General features: G+C 44.8%; 1 protein-coding gene across 6 annotated transcripts in view; it reads left to right on the top strand.

The window, feature by feature from the left end:
- The window catches only part of LOC147026396 (zona pellucida-binding protein 2-like), an 86,119-nt gene that overhangs the window by 16,317 nt on the left and 47,874 nt on the right, over positions 1-21,928 (top strand). For 4 of the 6 annotated variants that reach the window (XM_085881799.1, XM_085881798.1, XM_085881797.1 and 1 more), the window contains exons 2-5: positions 1,279-1,479; positions 7,606-7,722; positions 13,179-13,322; positions 19,280-19,510. In XM_085881799.1, the coding sequence (XP_085737925.1) occupies positions 1,279-1,479; positions 7,606-7,722; positions 13,179-13,322; positions 19,280-19,510 (693 nt within the window). The remainder of the gene's footprint in view (positions 1-1,278; positions 1,480-7,605; positions 7,723-13,178; positions 13,323-19,279; positions 19,511-21,928) is intronic. The other 2 variants (XM_085881800.1, XM_085881801.1) reach the window with 1 other exon arrangement.

Genomic DNA, 21,928 nt, shown 5'->3' with positions numbered 1-21,928 from the left:
GACGTCACAATATATATATATATATATATATATATATATATATATATATATATATATATATATATATATATATATATATATATATATATATATATATACACATACATACAACATGACATCTCAAAAAGTTATGGATGGATTCAGACGAAATTTGGTGGACAGGTTGGGTGTGCGACAAGGACAAAATTATTCGTTTTTGGTGAAGATCTGGATCTCGATACAAGAATTGTTTTTTAATTTGTGAAGTGGTTGTTCACCATTGAGAGATGGTGCCAAAAACAATATATGTCATGATATTTGAAAAAGTTGTCGAGTTTTGGCAAAACTAGGTGGATGAGTTGGGTAGGAGACAAGAACAAGCTAATTCGATTTTGGTTCAGGTCCAGATCCGGATCCGGCCTATCTGTGCGAAACATAACGTAAACAGTTCAGCTTGGCAGAGGTATGTGCTCTCTGAGTACTATTCTAGTTGTATAATGAAACAAACTTCGGATTGAAGGTCAATCGATGATGTTAAGCAAGCTTCCTCTTATGCTTTTACTTATTTCTAGTCACTAGCAAGTTGCCTGTGCCAGCACGGGATTCTAAACAAGGTAGGGATGGGTGTAGCAAAAATGCAAATGGCATCTTCTGTCATCGAGCCGGCAAGCTGGGATCAACAATTCGCATTTATTTCCACATCCGATGCCATTTAAATGCTCTTATGGCGGCGAGGTGCTCCACTGGAATCTTTGTTCGATTATACGTTTTTTGATGCCGAGTGTCCTGGTGTCAAAGCCAGTGACCAATTGCAAGTTAATAGTTGTATGAGTCAACATATCCAGTGCAGTATTTTCACAACGGGTCTGCCTTTGAGCCAACACAAGGACAAAACTCTAAACACATGTTGTCTGGGTTGAACCTTTGCCTCATAGCTGCATCTTTCCTGATCTGGAGCTATGTCAGTGATGACTCCATCAGCAGAGAGCATGTAATTAATTATTATTATGATGAAACATGTCAGGACGTTAAGTTATTGTATTTGGACATTTACTACGAGAAGCGGAAGAGAGAGAAGTGATCAAAGGGAGATAATCCAAGTCTCTATTATGCCTTAAATTGTCTTCACAATACCAGATTGTAGTAATCTATGAGAATGGGAAAAATATTGTTTGCTATCAGTGGAATGCAATGTGTAATTTACCTGTAATACATGCACAGAAATACTGTACATGCCTTTACATGTGTCCTGAACGAGATGCCGAAGTAAAACCTCTCGTTATACCTTTGCAACACCAGGGAACCCTCCATGGAATCCCTTCCACCGTGTGCTCGGCAAATCCACCAGGTCATCATGTATGACACATGTGAGGGTCCTACGAACTTCTCGTTTACCGAACCAGGTCAGTTCGGATTCACAATGGCCTGGGTCTCTCAATATGAAAATGGAAAGGGACGTGCACTCCTCAAAACATATTCATGGCAAAGTGATCAATGAATGTAAGTGAAATCTAAATCTAAATGTATATCCTATGCATTGAGGACCTTGTATACACATGGGAAAAAGATAAGCATGCCTCCAACAAAATACTACTGTTTGAAAAAGGTAATATTCAATCAAATTCAAATTTTCTTTCAAACATAGATGAAAGAACTCTCAGCAAGGACAGGCTGTATTTTCCATTCATCACGAGGCCAAGGCAATTTTGCACACTTAGCACGTACAGCATTGGAGGGGTATCAACGTGAATAATGCACTTTCAGCTGCTCAAGCTTTGGAGAAAGTAATATCATTGCAGTGGAGTACTGAGGGTGTCTGGTGCCCGGGGGCAAAGACATAATTTTTCGCACCCCCACCCCCCGCCTTCCCCAAATCCCCAACTCCACATAGACATTGTGAAACTAGGATCTTTATATTAAAATTTCAATTAATTGACCATTGACCACTCCACTCGATGCAGTATGCCAAAACAAAGGTGAAAGGAACACTAAATGCCACTTCACATATTTGTTCAATTCAGAGTTAGAGTGAATAATCCAGGAAGATATTACTGAATGTATATTTATATTCTCCATGTCTGTGGGTCTACTGGAACCTACTGGAATCTCCATGTATGCCGCTTCCCCGATTGTGACTACCACTTTGATTGAAGTGGGGAAGCTTGCATGCTCCTGTGACCCAGAGAGTTATACTGGTGGGGGCTTTGCTTCTGATAGGTCTTACCTAACCAGGCAGGTCAATGGGTAGGAGCCAGACTAAGAGTCATCACATCTTTGGAGGTAGGAATGTTTTTTTTTCCCCCTACCTAGCATAGTCACCCCCATCTTCACAGTGGTCCTGTGAAGAGGATTTTCCTTGTTTCAGGATTAGGTCAATGGCAATAGTCAGTGTTCTTTGTTCGTTGTCTTCTTCTTTGGTGAAGATATTTTAATGGCAAATGTTCTGCTTGCCTTTCTAACTTGGTTCCTCCTGTATGTGTTTGGACGCATGACTCGGTTTGCCCCCTCTGCACATCCACACACTATAGCTGATCCAAAGTGCAGACCAAAATGCTATACAAACAGTTTTATCCCTCGTGCTGCCTCGCTTTGGAATTCACTACTTGTAATGTGCTTCCCATTATCGTACGATCTACGCGGCTTTTAAAAGAGGAATGTCAATTCCTACTTCCTACATCATTGAAGTTTCATCCTATTTTGCCAGACTTTTGTTAATTCTCTGTCTATGTCTTTGTGTGTCTGTGTCTGTGTCTTGGATGTTTTCTTCTTCGTTTTATTACGTTTTGCTTTATCTTTACCAAACCTTCCTGCAGCCTCTTACCACGAGTGGCTATATTCCTTGTTGTTCTCGAGTACTTGTTGTCTAGGATATTTCTGATGTCGAGTAGAAAGTCAAACCTTTCATTGAGTTCCTGCTGGAGCTGGTCCGGAACTCTTCTCATGACTCGCACGATCTCTTCCTCTGCTGAGAGACCTTCGTCTTGTGCCAGTTCTCCAGCCAGTCTTCTTATTATTCTTCTTCTCTGCACCTCCACTCCCCATACTTCGCATCGTTCTTTGCCTTGGTTCATGGAGTTTTCACACAAGTCATCTCAAATTTTGGAGATCTTCACTTAAAGGGGCTTTGATATCATGAGAAGGCTCCAGTAAGTTCATGCTAGGATATTGGTCTTTTTTTTTTGTACAGGATTTATTTTCACCAGGCTGTCATGCCAGAAAGAAGAAGAGTAAAAACGTTGAGAGTCAGGACACTGCACCAACTGTCCTGCATATCCCCTAGTTTCTGATGTTTCATTTTGATCCTCAGTCTTTCCAGTCGGCCCACCTACAGCCTCTAATCTAGCACTCAAGCAGTCTCTGACTCCCGCTTGAATGTGATGGTTATCGTCTGTTTCATTTTTTTTCCCATCGAAGAGTTGAATGTGAAAAAGAAGTGATATAAACTCTCAATATTTGCAAATAATGTCACTACAAGTGTTTCTTCACTTGTGAAGTGAGCTCCTGCCAGGTTCAAACTGCCATTGTCACAATTGATGAACATTGCCTGGGGATTTATGTCTAAGATCCTCTTCTGCACACCAGATATATGGCCAGACATTACAGCTACATTGTCATAACACTGAGACCGACAATCATATAACAGGGGGTTGTCAGACTCGAGCTTATTGATGATCAGTTTCTCGATGGCGGCTGCATCCTTTGAATGAACTTGGATGACACAGGAAAGGCTTCTTTAATGGATACATTTTTGTTGATGAAATGTACATCAACAAACCTGATAACCTCAGACATTTGTTCCCGGTGTCCTGCATCAGGAATTGAGTCAATCAAGACTCCTTAGTACTGTTTTGTTCCTTTTGATGGCATGCAAAAGTTCATCCCTCACCCCAGAGGCAAGAATGTTGATTAACTCATTCTGAGTTTGAGGGGATAAGTGGGAAACTGATTTATGATTCTGCTGGGCATATGTGAGATGGTTTTGCAGTACGACGGGGTCATACTCAGCCCTGGGTTTGAGAAGAGATACGAAGTTCCCAATGTTCTTCTCCCCAGCAGCTGCAAGGATTTCTTCATGGCCACACAATGCCAACTTCTGTGAAGCCAGGACCTTAATGCAGTTCAGCACACGTTGTAGAACTTCTCACCATTGATCCGGTTCCAAATTAATCATACACTCTAGGGCTGCATCTCTTCCTGTCCCATGAGAGATTGTCCAGCTTGTTTCACTCCCGGTACGGAAATATTTGCGGTGGCTGACACGATCCTCATGAGCCACGACTTTACTCATCTTCTTCCAGTGATTAAATCCAGCCAGCTTCTGAAAAGATGATCGAGCATTGGCAGTTGACTTGGAGAACAGCAAGCAGCAGAAACAATAAGCTGCTTCACGAGAGTGGGACTAAAGTAGCCATGTCTGATTAACCTCAGCACCTTGTCCATTGCCGTCACTGTTTGAACCAGATTTTGTCTTTGAATGTCCTTAATTTCATGCAAATGATCCATATTTATTCTGAAATGATGCAGATCCTTGACCTACCATCACCATGTGAAGCTGATGTCCATCCATCCATTGGGATCGTACTCTGTACAGAGTGCAGTGCTGCCGAAGCAGTCTCCTGGGCTATTGCGCACAATCCTGGATGGGTCGCCACTCCAACGCAGGATACTCGAATGGCTGAATCATTCCAGCAAGCTGGTACTCATTTTCCCGACCTCAGAAGGATGACAGGCTGAGTCAACCCTACATGGTATTAAATCAATGGTCTAGCAGGATTTGAGCTCAGGACCCAAGCATCCCAAGCCTGCCACCCGAACCATTAAGCCAACATCAGGCATGAAGCTGCTGTGATGTGGTTGGTACCTGTGATATTGTGTCGAATTCAAGCTTGCCAGCATCACTGAATATGAGAACTGCTGGAACTGATAAGCCAGGCATGTTATCGTCGTTATCTACTTTATCCGGCAACATATAGTGACCTGCAAAACGATTCGCCCTCCCCCCCACCCCCTCACCAATAATGCCATATTTAGGTGAATTACGAATTATGTAGAAACAATTTTTCAAAATGAACCTTTTTATTTATAAATGAGGGGATCAAACCAAACACTGTTATAGTTAAAGAAGGTTACATATCAGGAATTCCTGCAAAAACATGTACAAATCAAAATTCACTGGTTGTAAAAGTATTCAGCCCCTGATGGTGGATTGTACTTGGGTACATGATGATGGGTACTTGGTGATGGGTACCCTGATGTACCCTGATGATGGGTACTTGGTGGAATCACCTTTTATAGCAATGACTGCTATGAGTTTTTTTTGGGTAGGTCTCTAACAGCTTTGCACAGTGAGATTGGTGAAATCTTTGCCCATTCTTCATGTGAAAATTTCTCTAGTTCTGCCAAGTTTGATGGGGATCGTCGATGGACTGTAATCTTCAAGTCTCGCCATAAATGTTCAATTTGGTTCAAGTCAGGAATTTGACTGGGCCACTCAAGAACATATATTTTCTTCTTATTCAGCTTTTCCAGTGTGGCCTTAGCTTTGTGCTTTGGATCATTGTCCTGCTGAAATGTGAATCTCCCACCTAGTTTCAGATTCATGGCTGACTCAAGCAGGTTTTCATCAAGGATTCTCCTGTACTTTGCAGCGTCCATTGTCCCGACTATCCTGACAAGCTTGCCAGTCCCAGCTGATGAAAAGCAATCTCATAACATGATGCCACCCACCATGCTTGACAGAAGGGGATGGTGTTCACTGGGCGATGTTCAGTGTTCGGCTTGTACCAAACGCAACGCTTTGAAATTAGACCAAAAAGTTCAATTTTTGTCTCGTCTGACCACAAAACTTTTCTGCAGTGTCACTGCAAAAACACATGCCTGCAGTGTCATTAAGATGCTTTTTCGCAAACTCCATACGAGCTTTGAGATGCATCTTTTTCAGTAATGGCTTATTTCTTGCAACCTGTCCAAAGAGGCCAGCTTTGTGAAGGGAACAGGATATTGTCCATTGATGAACACTGACCCTCATCTCGGACATAGCCTTTCAGATCTTTCAAAGTCATTGTTGAATTTACAGTGACATCCTGAAACAGTTTTCTGCTTGCCCGGTTGCTGAGTTTGGATGGGCAACCTGATCTGGGTAGAGTCTGGGTGGTATGATACGTCTTCCACCTCTTCATGCAGGTTTTCACCGTACTCAAAGGGATAATGAGTGACTGAAATATTCTTATAATCCACTCCAACAAGCTTGGTGTTGGCTTCGTGGTTAGGGTGGCCAACTTAAGATGTTAGGATCCTGAGTTTAAGCCCCTGTTGTACTGTTAAAATAACACCAGGTGTGTTGACTCAAGCTGTCATCATTCTGAGATCAGCAAAATGAATAGCAGCTTAGGCCTAGGTCACATTTGCCACGGCGGCCGTGGGGTCTCCAAAATCTACGGCCATTAGCAATTATACGGCGGCCACAGTATTTCCTCCGTCACACAATGTAGCAGTCACATATGTTTTTATTTTTCGGGGAGCCGCACGGCGTATTTATAAATTGTGGAGACCAAAAACGTGGGGTTGCCATACGGTCTTTGATTTGATGTCGCACGGTGACCTTAGGGCGTTCCTGCGGCGGCCATATTCTTTTCAAGGCAGACGGAAGGTGCCCGCAAGGGCGACCGCAGGGGGACCGCAGGGGGGCCCTAAGGCGAACGTGCGGCCAGACAGGCTGTAACGAATGGGTTAATTTTTATTTTTTACCAGTTTTTTTTTTCGGTTTGTCGAATTGCTACGGCGAACGTAGCAATGAAAATAGTTATAACTCCACGTTATAATTCCACGGCGACCTTACGGCCTGTAAAATATAGCCATACGGCGTAGGGCCACCCTGAGGCCACCTCAGAAACTCTGCGGCCGCCACACGTTTCTGTCAATTCAGAGGGCGTACGGCCGCCGTATCCTCGCTGTAGAGCAAATGTGACTTAGGCCTTACTGGTAACAGAGGACACTACATCAGCAGCACAGCTGCCCTTCCATAAAAACGATGCAACCAGCAGCCACAAGTTGCAGATGAAACAACAAACAACCAGAAGCCCCATTCTAAAGTCAACATGTTTCTTTTGGTGTAAAACTTGCATTACAGACATCCTTATTTTATCATTTAAAAAACCCAACAAAACCTCTGAATTTGACTCGTCATTTGTTGAACATGCTTACCTTACAAAAAGATGTTTTTATTTTTTATAAATACAGTTTCTGAATAAATTTCTCAGTTATTATTATTATCCTGGAAAATGTAGTCTGTGATTAACTTTTTTCCATGTGTATACAGAATGTACATGTTATTTTTACACCCTCTCAATCTTCCCCTTCCCACCAACTACAACTATCATCTGCCACTCTGCTTTCCCAACCCTCTCTGCTTTCTCCCTAATTCTTACTACCTCGTCTTCAGCTCTATCCTCCTCCCCTTTCTTTTCTCAGTTTTCCCCTTTTGTAATCAATCCTTCACCAATATGAGATTTGTACAGTAAATGACACCTTACAATAATTTATGATTTCTTTTTTTTCCATATTATTTTATTGCCTTATTTTCTTCATTCCGCTGCCTTTCCCTTTTTGGGTTAACTCGATCAACAGTTTATTTCCACCTTTCTGACGAATATGCAAGGCTACCTTGTTCCATCCAAGTAACAGATGGAGATTTTATCAACCCTGAGTGCAGGTGGTTTGACCATAACGGAAAACGAATACAAGGTACCCACTGCAGTCTTTGATTACTTTGAATTATGTCTCAATTTTGTGTTTTTTGTTTCAATAATGCTCTGAGTTACATTTTATTTTACCAGAGGTGATTTTTAGTACTGAACAGAAGATAATGGTGAAACTAAAGAGTGCATTTGGATGGGTGTGTGCCAGTTTGGTAGGTTGGGGACTTGAGTTTATTATGAAGACATGGCACCAGTGTGGGACAGATTATGGGGATTAGAAAAACAACATTGTGTGTGTGTGTTTGTGTGTTTGTGTGTTTGTGTGTTTGTGTGTTTGTATATATATATATATATATATATATATATATATATATATATATATATATATATATATATATATATATATATATATATATATATACATAAATACACTTTCACCACTCCGGACACCACCGCTGCCATCGCTCAACCAGAGTCGTCATTAACAACCACCACCGCCTTTTGGGACCAGTGGGTAAGAGCTCATGGGCAGGGTGCGCGATCTCTCCATGTTATTCTCGGAGCTCCATTGCATGGCAAAGCATGAAGCAAATGGGGCCATTTCCAGGGGCAAACCCTCGCCAGGGTGTGGCCAACACAGTGGTTCAAGTCCACGTGCCATTGAGGGCACGGGGAAATACCCATCACTTCGCATGTTCCGCTGTCAAGCGCTGCCCCCACTGGTGAAGTATAAAAAGGGGAGCTCTGATCGTGCTCTCCCTCTCTCTCTCTCTCTCTCTCTCTCTCTCTCTCTCTCTCTCTCTCTCTCTCTCTCTCTCTCTCTCTCTCTCTCTCTCTCTTTTGCTCTTCTGCTCTGCCCTGCTTATCTTGCAACTGGTCTGCCTTTTGTTCCTGGGGTCATGGAATGGAGAGCCAGAAACCAGACCGAGCGCCGCCTGACACTGTTGGCATTTACATGTAATGTCCGGAGGGCAGCGGGACTCGCAGAGTCGTGAGGATTCTCGAACACTGTTTATTGCCCACCGGATGCACACTACTACACAGAGACTACACCGGCACCACAGACTACAACGACGACCCCACGCCTCAGGTGGCGCGAACTCCTATATCTCGTGCAGACACGTGACCACTCCAAAACCACTCCTCCACGCCTCCACCACGCTCCCCGCATCACGCCCTGCCCCCGTAGGCTCAGTACACCACACTCCTCCCTCCTAAAACTATGATTATAAAATGACCATCATAATAATAAGCATAATCGGCACAGAATACCATGATATAAAAGCAGAGAGGCACAAAAACGATAATAACCAAAAAGCACAGGCACATCACACCATATAACGTGTCGATGCGAGCGAGTTGAACTGCAACGGACAGGTTCCGAAGACTGCGTTGCACGATGAACCCACAAAAACCCTGACCGCGTTACAGATATCAAGACGCAAGGCGGGAAGCACAGCATCACTACGCAGCAGAAGCGTCCCCAGGCGGCTCATGCTTACACGCCCTCCGGCGAGGTCGCGACGACCTCCCGAGCAAACCTCCCCCGGCACCATCAAACGCCCCCGGCCGACAAGGCGGCACATCTCCCCCAGACAGACCCGAATCAGATAAACATTCCGAGCCCAGAAGCTCGTTGTCTGGACCCAGTGGCGCCAGCGCAGCCGACCTTGGCGAGTACAGAGGTGTGTGCCACCCGGCGCCAAACCCGTCTGACCTTGGGCGGTGACGCTGAACAGCGCCGTCGGCTGGGCGCACCATCAACCCCATAACAAACCCACGCATTACAATCAGCCGAGATTCCAACGTACGTCCAAACGGCATTGGCAAGAACAGAGAGTTGCGCTCCAGGGCGCCAGGCACGTCTGACCTTGGCGAACCCAGGAGTGGGGGTAACGCTGAGCAGCGAACCAGCCCCGGCTCTGAGTCGATCTCTGAGCCCCACACGCGAGTCGAACCGGCAATCAGCCGGCTGCAGTCCCAGCAATCCCATACAAAACCACACATCACATCCAGTCATGCCATAAAGCAACAAGAACATCATCTGCGCAGATGCAAACTCCCCTTTTCATACAGCGCGTTCTCCCAATATAATCCCCACACATGACAGGGTAGCGAACCGTGGACTGCCCTCGCAGCTGGAGACCAGAAAGACCTCTTTATTTGCCACGATCGCCCCCAAGGCCTTCATATCACATTGGTCATATCGAACATCCCATCGATTGATCCCAGCCAAACATATTATGCTCACACACGAACTGTCGGCATTTATTTTAACAACGCTAAGCTGCATCACTCGAGCAATAAAAATCAAATACGCAAGAAACAGCAACCCATGAATCACATCGCGTGTCCGTCTCTCGGTCGTCGTCAATATGTTGCGATGACCTGCTTGTCGTCGATGGTCGCGATCCGCGAACTTCTTGAACGTGACTGACTCGCTCCAATTCCCCGCTGAAATCGCCTGAACGACACGAGTGCGCACTGTATCATGAGCGCAGCCGAAGCGCGAGAGCTCATCGCGGCTGGCATGGCTCCCGTTGCTCCAGAACCGTACATCATCGTCGCAGGAAGCAATGAACGGCAGCTCCCGTCGCCGGAACCTCGCCCTCGCGTCTCGAGGGAGGCCCAGGCCCAACCGGAGGTACGTGCCCCGAAGGAGGCACAGGTGCACCTGGAGGTACGAACTCCGAAACAAGAACTGCGTGCCCTCCCCTCGCACCACGAACTGCGGGAGCGCAACCCGCCGACCCTGATGGGCAACCAAGACGTGTGCCCCGCCAACCGCCGGCAGCGCTTCACCGGCATACGTGTGCAATGCGAGGGTAGCACGAGCGGACTCAACTCGACACCCGATCAGTGCCCCGAACATCTCGACCTCCACTGGCATTGGTCCTGTCACCTTCAGACCAATTGAAACCAGGTCCAACATTGGCAGCATCAGTGCCCCGATTATCTCGATCTCCATTGTCATTGATCTTGTCACCTCCGGACCAATTGAAGACAGGGTCAACATCGGCAGCATCTCCCACTCCAGGTCGCCAGGATCTCTATACCCAGACTGCAAGACTCGACCCGGGGCGTTAAAGTTAACGTCATGCACAAAACACCGTACCGGCAGTAGGTCTCGACCCGGGACGTAAGGGTCGCTTCGCACACCGCCATACATGACCGTTATGATGGGCAATGACTCTCGGCACACACACCGTAGACGTCCCCGAGTGCTCAGACCGCCGTCCGTTTGACTGCATTGCAACGCTCGGTCCCGACCCGTGCCGAAGACCGTGCGTGCGGCTGTGCGCGCCTGGAACATCGCGCTGACCTCCGAATCATCTGCTGCGCACTGACCATCGAGACCCCGGACATTCTTCGGAGCTTGTGCGACACCCGACGCCGCGTCTGAGCTGAACTTCATGCCCTCGTCCTTTAGCCGTGGCCTCGCAGAAACCATTCCCGAAGTTTGCAAAGCAGAAATAAAACGAACTCCGAGCGCGGCCGTCGTCCACTCAACGTGACTCGCAGGCGCCGGCGGGACGTCAGGCTGCAGGACCCGACCCGCCCTGAAGCCGTGCATGCGATAATGAAGTGATACCAAATCACTCAGCAGCCGATAATGTTCTGTTGATAGCAAGGCGAGCAAGATCGATTTGCGTTTGCTTTCATCGTCCACATCATTCGCGTGGAAATAGCAGCCCAATTGTTCAGAAAACAATTCGAAGTCGTCTCCGATGAAGACGGGCACGCGTCCGTGCGCCGTGCCCCGACCTTCTGCCATCCTCGAGCCGTCCGTGACGGCGAGACGCCTGGCCCCGAAGCCTGTGCGTGTGGCGCGCGAAACTCGCGATGCGCTCCTCCGGGACCCTCGCCCGGTGTAGACCTCAAACCGCGCGAGGTGCGCTGAGGTACTCGCTGCCACGATCCAATCGCCCCGGCCAAAACTGCACGTCAATCCGATGTAACCCAGGCACTCTGCACACGCCGATCCGAACAGACTCGTCGCCAAATGTAATGTCCGGAGGGCAGCGGGACTCGCAGAGTCGTGAGGATTCTCGAACACTGTTTATTGCCCACTGGATGCACACTACTACACAGCGACTACACCGGCACCACAGACTACAATGACTACCCCACGCCTCAGGCGGCGCGAACTCCTATATCTCGTGCAGACACGTGACCACTCCAAAACCACTCCTCCATGCCTCCACCACGCTCCCCGCATCACGCCCTGCCCCCGCAGGCCCAGTACACCACAGTCTGCCTTTTGTTCCTGGGGTCATGGAATGGAGAGCCAGAAACCAGACCGAGCGCCGCCTGACACTGTTGGCATTTACATGTACAGACCTCTTTACATTCATGTAAGTCTATCCTCACACGTTCTTTTCTTTCCTTTGTTTCTCTAATTCTCCACTGACCCACATCTTCACCCCTTCCTCTCCACCTCATTACACCCCATTTGCATCTCCCACTCACGCACTATAGACACCCCAGTTTTCTTCCCTCCTCCCCCTCCTAAGCGATTGGGTTACGTAGGACTATCGACCGCGCCAATCGACAATGAGGTCGTTTACACCTCAACTGCTTCTCCTCTTTATGGCTATCTTTATTTTTCTTGGGTGTATGTCTGATGGTGCCTGAAACATGTATAATATTAGTTAAGATTGTAGAAGTTTATCTCGGGTTAATTCTGCTCTGTGTCCTCTTTCTTTTTGTACATAATTGCATTTCTTTTGCTGCACCCACAATTCCTTGCTGTCCCATGCTGTACATACCTGTGAATAAACCCTTTAATGTGCAACATGACCTTTCTCACCTTCGCTTGTAATAAATTGCTTTTGTAATAAATGAACTCAGTCAGTTTCATCTTTTCCTTCATTGGTCCACACATTAGCTTAGCCAGAAAGTTCTGCCCTGCCGAATTTACTATTGTTAGCCAGCGCACACTCACTGTATTGCTCAGCAGTAATCTGAGTGTGCGCTGAGGGCACGAGACCCCAATTGACTTGGCCATCCACAGGTGAGGTAGCACGCGAAGTATTGTAACCCTGCCCAGATTTGCAGTGCGAGTCGGCATTTGTGGTTACTTAGCAACCTGCCGGTGCATGGAGTTATCTGTGTCCGATGGCTTCAGGACCAGGCGTTCGAAAGGGACCCGAGTGCTTCACCTCATGGCGACCTCGAATCCCGAGTCCGCAACAATATCCTAAATTATAAAAATGTATTTTTAACCTCAAACACGGTCAAAGTCTTGGCTTATTTTGTGAAAGGGGCCACGTATACAAATACTGCAGTGAGGCTCTGCATTGTTAAAGGCTCTTCATTTTGAAGGTCAACGTGATGTTTATCGTCCAGCTTACAAACTGTTGTGAAAATGTCAGTTTCAGTGTTGCATGATGACATCTTTTTACACAAAGGACAAAGCTGTAGACATGCCCACGCATAATTCAGACTCTTGGCTTAAATTATGTCTTTAATGGTAATGATTTGTAAATTCCTCTTTTCCAGATGGTGCTGACTTCCTTGTGAGAGATTTTAGAGTTTTGGTTTTCAAACATGTCCTTCCACAATTGTCAGGAAGCTATTCTTGCATTTGTTATTACAGAAGAGGTTCCTCAGTCATTTCTGAACGTGCCAATCATTCGATAAGAGGTAAGTTAAATTGCACTTTGTGAAATCACATGTTGTATTTCTCTTATCCAAATAATTTATGGCAATGATGAAAATTTATATTCCCTTAAAAGTGCCTGATTGTGATAAAAAAATGTCTTTGACTCGTTTCATCCTCCTGAAAGTGAGAATCTGGTCATTGAAATAAGAACCTGAAATGTTTGCTTTTCCAATGTACTGAATAACTTAATGAAACTTTAAAGTTTCATATCATCACACTGAACCAATATTCAAAAACAATATTTCTCAAGCTGAGTTGATGCATGCCTTTGTGAATATGCAAGGACACGTGGATGCTTGTCTGCACGCATGTGGATGCAATTTGTTTGGCCAATTATAATCAATGTCTGTTGTGTTGTATTCTCAACTTGGAGAGTGTCTGTGCAACTGGAAAAATTAGTGTCTCTTATAAAACTTTGCTTAGCGATTTCTCTGTAATGATTAAAGTAAGGATGCAATGTAACATCTCTGCTCGAATGCTTAAGGCACAGAGGAACACCCAGACATCTTAAAAATAAACATCTTGATTGGGATATTTTGCTCTTCCTAAAAGTTACAATTGCTGCACAATACAGATCAAACTAGAAAGGCACTCGGGACAGCACATACCTCCACCACACAATGCCTGATCCATGAGAACATATTGGGCCCAATACATTTCTGAAATATCATGCTATACAGAGACATGACAGAAGTAAATAGACACCTTAAATTTACTCATTTCGCAATCTGTATAAAGCAAGTTTTATCTGTATAAAGCAAGTACAAATATTCAACTATTTATTTGCAGAAACGAGTTCCTGGGTCTCGTACAACAATTAACTCTGCCTCAAACCCAGGGAGCGCATGATCTTTGCGATTTTCAAAGAGGTCGAATTGTTGGCCAATCGGAAGGTGGAGTCAGCCAGCGTCAGATCGCTCAGAACCTTGGCATTCCACTTTATACCGTCAATTGGGTGATTGTGCAATTCACCAGCGAAGGCAAGGAATCCACAGCTTCCCGTTCTGGTCGATCTGGGCCCTCAGAAAGGTGTCTTTGAACTGTCAAGCGGTCCATTGAGAAAATTCCCCATTGCAAGGCAGCAGATGTTGCAGAGGAGGTCCAAGTTAGCTCAAGAACCGCACCGCCATGCGCTACCTTCATCAACTGAGCTACTATCGTACTTCAGATAAATCCACCAGAAATGGGAGAGCAGTGAGGAGAAAACCTCTTCTTAGATCAGCCAACATTCAAAGGAGAAAGAAGTGGGCTGAAGAGATGGCCAAAAGACCCTTGGAGTTTTGGCAAACTGTCATTTTTTCAGATGAGTCCCAATTTGCTCAATTTTCTGACAGTGGACGCGTATGGGTCTGGAGACTTCCCAGTCAAGAGTTCTCTTTGAACCGATTGCAGCCAACTGTCAAATACAGTGGTTTTTCAGTGATGGTGTGGGAAGCAATCTGGAGCACTGCTCGGTCAGAGCTTGTGAAGTGTGCTGGCAACATCAACTCTACGATATACATTTCTATCCTTGAGGATGGACTTCTCTCCATCTTCTCCACTGGTCAGATGGTCAAAAACAACACTCTGTTCATGGAAGATGGAGCTCCATACCGACCTTCAAAAAAGACCAAAGAATGGAAGGACAGAAATGGGATCAAGTGACTTCCATGGTCAAGTGAGTCTCCTGACATGAATCCCATTAAACACTGGGCCAGATTGGATCGAGCTGTGTGGAAAAAGTCCAGGAAACCAACATCATGGGCAGAATTCCTAAACCTTTTGCGTGAAACCTGGGCAGAAATCCCACAAGAGAAAATTTCGGAACTCATTAGTTCTATGTCTGAAAGAGTAAAAGCGTTGAAATCTGCAAATGGCAAGTCCACCAAATACTAGTGTATATATTATCAGAGAGTTGGTGTCAAAGCCACCCAATGATCGCCTGTTTATACATTTATCATTTTTAAAAGACTAGTCTAATAATATTTTTTATAAAGCATTGCAGTGAAGTCTGATCCAAATAATTTTAAAGCAATATATGTATTTGTATATTGTAATCAGTAAAAAAGTGTGATAGATAAAAACATTAGAAAGGAAATAACTTGCACCAAAAACTTTAACATTTTCACGCTGACGCTGACGCTCACGCCGGGGGTATCGCTATAGCTCTCTGTTCTTCGAGCAGGCGAGCTAAAAATGGATCAAATATACTTCAAATGTTAAATAAATAAATTCTTTAAAAATCACGGTGTCTATTTACTTCTGTCATGTCTCTGTATGTCATTTTTGGCCATATCTTTCAATGGTGAAGAATCACTTTGAAAATTAAATTATTCTCGTGTCCGAATCCGTTAACTTTTTGAGATATCGTGCTATATATCGGTTTCGCACTATCTCAATGGTGAACAATCACTTAAAAAAATTATCGAATCCAGATTCGGATTTGGATCTTCACCAAAATTGGATCAATTCTTCCTTGTCACGCACCCAACGTGTCCACCACGTTTCGTCCGAATCTGTCCAAAACTTTTTGAGATATCCTGCACACAAATAAACAAACAAACAGATTGGGGTGATAAACATAACCTCCCACCTTCGGTGGCAGAGATAAAGATATTGTCTGTGTGCCCTTGAATGTAAAATAACAATTGTTGACTTGTTCATTATTGACCAAATGTCAGATTATAGTTACAATCAAGTAGTTGAACACCATCCTAATAATGTTAATTTATGAGCAAGCCACATATGACGTAGGTGAATGAGTTGGGGGTTTTGGAAGGGAGGGAAGGAAAATTTTGGTTTGAGAAAAGGAAAGGAATAAGAAAAGCAAGAGCAAGAATTGCTTTACAATATATATCCCCTACCGGTCACAATGAATGGTTGGGAGTTAAAAATTTGTTTGCTTTTAACACATGCTCGAGCCGATACCGGAACCAAAATGAAGAAGAAGAAACTCTCCAACACACCATGTTTGGGTCTATTCAGCAAAATAAAAGGAAAAGCCATTTTAATTTACTGATACCTTTTGCATACTAGAAACCAATAAAGCCAACTAGGATAACAAACGAGATAAAAAAATTAGTTTGCTTTAACGTACACTCCGGCCAATACCGGAACCAAAATGTAGAAGAAGAAGAAACTATAACCCACCGTGTTTCGTTCATTTCCAGGCTTTGCCTATTTTATATTAAAAAACCCCAATTTACCTACATGTAGCAACAACATGTGTATGGCTTATGTGCATATGTAATACATTGTGATCATATACCTGGGATCATTCCAATTGCACTGGGCCATGGATTAACACCCAGACCTTCGGCCTGAGGCCTGCCGATCTGTGCTGTTTCATGCAATGGTGGCGCATGATTTTATTGGGGTGAAGTCAGGCCAGTTGTCCAGCCGATGGGTGCAAAGCAGTGGAGTGGAGTTGGGACATCTGAACACTGACCCATTTATTTATAACATGTGATATTTTCTATGCTTAAAAAGGGCAAAACTGAAAAATTGATGAAATGCCCTGAAACTTGAACTCATTCTGCAACTTATCATAATAAAGTCATGTACCAAGTTTCGTTGAATATGTTAAAGGGTATGGGAAAAAAAATTCTGAAAAAACAGGCGGGACGGACAGATCGACAGACGGACGGACAGACGGAGAGCAAACCTATAGTCTCCTCCATTGAAACCGATGGGGGACTAATAAATTAGAGGGTTGGGGAATTGTAGAGAAGGCTTGAATGAAAAGGTTGCAAGGGAAGGTAAAATGTTATTTGTTGTTTATTGAGTCCAGGTGAGGTAACAGAGGTGTCTTTAGTACCACCGCAAGCAGGTGGCATTGTATCCTTTAGATCAGTGTTTCTCAACCTTTTTGTCCCACGTCCCACATTGATTTTCAAAAAACATCATACGCCCCACCATGATTGGAGACACTACAGTATATACTACATATGTATTCAAAAGGCTTTACTAAAACTTTATTGCAAATTTTATTCAATTGCTACTCACTTCAATGGGAGCCCTGCCCTTGACGCTGGCTGCAGATTTGTTTGATTCGAGGAACCAATTTTGTCAGTTCCAGCCTTAAATCACCACATTTCGTGATTTCCAGTCGATTTCTCTTAGCTTGCAGCAAATCGGTAACAACACTAAATCCACATTCGACTAAATAAGATGATGGAAAATTTATCAATACTTCCCTTGCCAAAGTAGTCGAGTTTGGGTATTTCTTTTCGCTCTCCTCAGACAGCCACATCATGGTTCCTTTGATCTTGAAAAGAGTTTTCACAGACTCATCTTGTTGCAACTCGCATAACTTCTCTTGGTGTTGCTCTGGTACTTCAGATAAATCCACCAGGAATGGCTTAGTCAACCAAGAAGGGAACTCATAGCAAAGCTATGAAAGCGATCATATATTGATTCATTAATTCTGAATCCTCATGCCCCACCAAAATATTGCCACGCCCCACCTTGAGAAACACTGCTTTAGATGATTAAGGTTAGGTGTCTAATCTCTTCTGTTCTAGTATGTTGAAGTAGGCAAGGCTGGGCAAGGGTCGAGTGCAATACAGCATGCTTCTCACAGAACACTCCTTCCAGCTGTCCGTAAGTGCATGGGAGGTGGGCCTTGAACCTTTCTGGTTTCCATGATTGTTGGAACTTCTGGATAAGTGATTGATCTGCATTGCCTTGGGGAGAAAAACATATACGGGATTCTCCGCTGTCTATCCGTACACAGGATTGTGATGGGTCCACTCTGCCACCCTGGGGTGAGGGACCTATGTGGTCAGTGCCGCATCTGTCAGCATGTGGAAACGTGATTAGTTCAGTGCCATTGGTTGGTCGGGAGAGAGAGGCTGGCTATAAAATTGAGTGCTTGCCTCTTGCTCTCTTTCGTGTATGGGGCTGATGGACCTTGTGCTCTTGGACGCTCTCGCCTCTCTCCCCTGCACTTACAGCACTCGACTATGGACGGTTCCGTAGTCTGCTCCTTGTTTGAATACTCAAGCAACCGAAGAGAGAAGTAAAAGGCACGGGATTCTTCATCCCATGCCTTTAACACCTCTCTTGCACAATTTATGTGTGCATGATCATTGTGTTTCTGGTGCCATAGCTGGGTTAGTTTCTCTGGTGTAGCTTTTCTGGTATAATTCCTGACTCCTTTTGAGTTCATGTTCGAGATTGTCTTGTGATTCTGTGTCCATGTCTCATATCAAATAAATTATTTGTTTATTTCTTTAAGAAATGTCACATTATAGTTACAACCAAGTAATTGCACCTCACATTACCACCATTTTCCATGCAAACATTTGTGATTCATTGGTATCCCTGGATGGCTAAATTGGTAATAATCCTTATTAATATAATCGGCGTGGTGATAGATCCCGCCGGAATATGGGCCAACATTAGCCACTTGGCGTGGGTCCTTGTAAAACCATGATAGTCCAGCTATCCTTGGAGTTTAGAGTCCAGTGTGGTCGGAAACCACTTGATTGTGTTTGTACCCCATTTCTGCTGGTTTCCTGGTGATGCATTTCTTGGTTTATTTAAATTTTAAAAAATCCAAACAAATTGTCATGATGTTTGCACTATTACAGGACTGAATGAAACAACGGAAGGAAGCATCATGATCTGCAAAGGAGAATTATTTTCAAAACTTCTGGTGTCATGCAGCGGTGCAGAATTTTATTTTGGTTAATTTTTAGTTTGTTAGTTTACTTTGTAACCAGAATCGGTGGTGTAATGCTTAGATAATCTGCTGTGAGTGTGGGAGGTCGCTGGGAAGGCAATGGCAAACGACCCAGGATAACCCTTGCCAACAAACTGCTTTGGCAATACCAACGCTCTATAAAGAGATCAACATTTTCGATGCCATATCGAAATCAAAAGTTTGCTTTATAATTACTTGCCATTTTGTTTTCTAATTCTCATTTGCTTTGTTAATCTTTGCTTCACCTTCTAGTGTATCACTGGGCAGAGCAGACAATGAAAATCATGGTGCAGTACATGACACTGACGTGTGACAAACATCTTGCTGCTTACCTTTACACCCTTCTGCTGAAAAATCTCTCCAGGCTTCTGCTAACTCTGCGTTTCCAAGTGCACGTACACTCCTGGAAATGCCGTCCCTCTGCCAAGTCTGCACCCATGTTTTCTACCAAACTCACACATGTTTATTATTTCAGCTTCATGGGTAGGTTCACTACATCTGTGGTGAGTTATTAATTTTGGGACAAAGTGGATCTTGGTTATGTGTATTGTAGAATAGTTTCACCTTGAATTATTCAATAGCTACTCGACACCTGTTTTTATGCCTTGTACAAGCTTACCACTGTAGTTATGGTTAAGTGTGTAGTCCTTGTTTTGTTATCTTGCCAAAATGAAGTTTTTGCAAGATATGTTAGTCAGCTTGTATGTTTTTTTTTGTTGTTTTGTTTGTTTGTTTGTCTGTAATCACGTATAAAAAATTCTGCAGAGCACAGTTATCACTGGAAATTTTTGTAACTTCGCATATCAGAGGCCTATAGAGGTCCCTTTCAGCACACAACATTTTGAAGGTCAAGGTCAATGGTCAAGGTCAATTTGTCGCAAATCAGGGGAGTCGACGAAACCCTTATTTTTTGAATAATTTTGATCGGATCGTCTTCAAACTTCATGGGAATATAGTTCATGGTCTGGCGCTCAGCTGATTAATTTTTGGTGGCGATTGGCCTTGACCTTCATGGTTAGCACCTAAGGTCAAACATATTTGACCCCAAGGTCAAATTTTCAAGTTTTAGGAACCATATCGTGTAGTACCTCAAATTGAACACCTCGATGAGTGCTTTATAGATATGTTAAGCTTGAGACATTATGACGTCATTTGGTGACGTTATGAGGCAAATGCATATTTTTCATGGTTACTCTGTAGAACGATTCTCATCGGAATCTCTCGTAGGCAGATATTCCTCAAGGAGTCGCTCCTGGTGGATAGCAGCTTTGTTCACCTCAGTGTGACCTTAAAGAAGTCACACGTGGTCACCTTTTGGCAAGATACGGGTCACCCTGCGGGTTACATTGTTTTTATTTTGTTGTTTTACCTCCAAACTGGGCGTCAGCTCAGCTGGGGAAATATTTTGGGTGCTGACAATCCGTGCGTCCATGCGTTCATCCGGAGCCTCTACTCGAAAATGACTGGACACGTTTCTTTCTTATTCAGAACCATATGCAATGATATCTGGCCATGAGGCATGTCAAATGATTTTTGGATCAGAGCTAATTTGGAATTTTGGAGATAAAAATAATGATGGGATAGAATATAGAAGATTGAACATGCTTTTTTGAGAAACCATTATCTATATTATATGTATACAGCATAATACAGTACATTAGAGTGAAGTGTGTGTGTGTGTGTGTGTGTGTGTGTGTGTGTGTGTGTGTGTGTGTGTGTGTGTGTGTGTGTGTGTGTGTGTGTGTGTGTGTGTAGAGACTTCTTTTATTTATATACAACCGGCAGGGATATCTGGCGTTCCTGGGTAACACTGAGTCCCTCCTCCCACCCCTTCCCCTCCCTCATCGCAACCCTACCCATCCCTCCACCCACCCCTCCCTCCAGACTCCCACCATACCCCTTTCCCTCCCTCCTCCCTGTTGGACTCCCACGATCACCCTCCCCTCCCTCCTCCCACCTCCACCCTTCCCCTTCCCCTCCCTCCTCCCACCCTTCCCCTTCCCCTCCCTCCTCCCACCCTTCCCCTTCCCCTCCCTCCTCCCACCTCCACCCTTCTACTCCCACCTCCACCCTTCCCCTCCCACCTCCACCCTTCCCCTCCCTCCTCCCACCTTCCCCTCCCTCCTCCCACCTTCCCCTTCCCCTCCCACATCCACCCTTCCCCTCCCCTCCCTCCTCCACCCTTCCCCTCCCCCTCCCTCCTCCACCCTTCCCCTCCCCCTCCACCCTTCCCCTCCCCCTCCCTCCTCCACCCTTCCCCTCCCTTCCCCTCCCCCTCCCCCTCCCCCTCCACCCTTCCCCTTCCTACTCCCACAAAAGAATTGTTGCAGGGTTTTTTCACCACATTTGGGAAAAATGAATAATTAAAATAGAACCCGCTTTCAATTCCAACTTCTAACTTGCCTCGTTGGCTCTAACTCGCCACGTGTTGTGTCGAAATCTGCCCTCTGAGGGACGATTTAAATCGACATGGTCCAGATCTCCTCGATGTTTATCTTCATTGCCATGTAATGAATCTGGCGTGTGTTCACTTACCAAGTTTCTTGTGGAGCGCTCGCCAAGTGGCTTAAGCACTCAGGCAAGCACTCCATTTGAAACCGTTATTAAGGAACGGCTTGCTTGGCAAGCGCCAGCTTGCTGCTTGGTCACTGAACACACGGTGCCCGGATATCTCGACAGCATTCATTCCCTACAAAATGCCGACAAAACGACAGGTTTTGAACTCAAGACTTCAAATTTTTAATCACGAGTGTTTTCGCCGATTATGAAAACGTGCCTTGTTCAGTTTACGTGTACGTAATAAATATCTCGTGGGAATTTCCCAGGCGGCCTGCCGACTAATTAATTACGTACGCAGGCATTTCATGACCAAGCTGATTTTCATCATCACCTCGATGTGTA

This window comes from Eptatretus burgeri, chromosome 5 (assembly GCF_056783735.1).
Source record: "Eptatretus burgeri isolate ZD-2024b chromosome 5, Ebu_testis_v1, whole genome shotgun sequence".
Lineage (NCBI taxonomy): Eukaryota > Metazoa > Chordata > Myxini > Myxiniformes > Myxinidae > Eptatretus > Eptatretus burgeri.
Note: the sequence above shows the minus strand (reverse complement) of the source record. Positions and strands in the feature narration are given on the sequence as shown.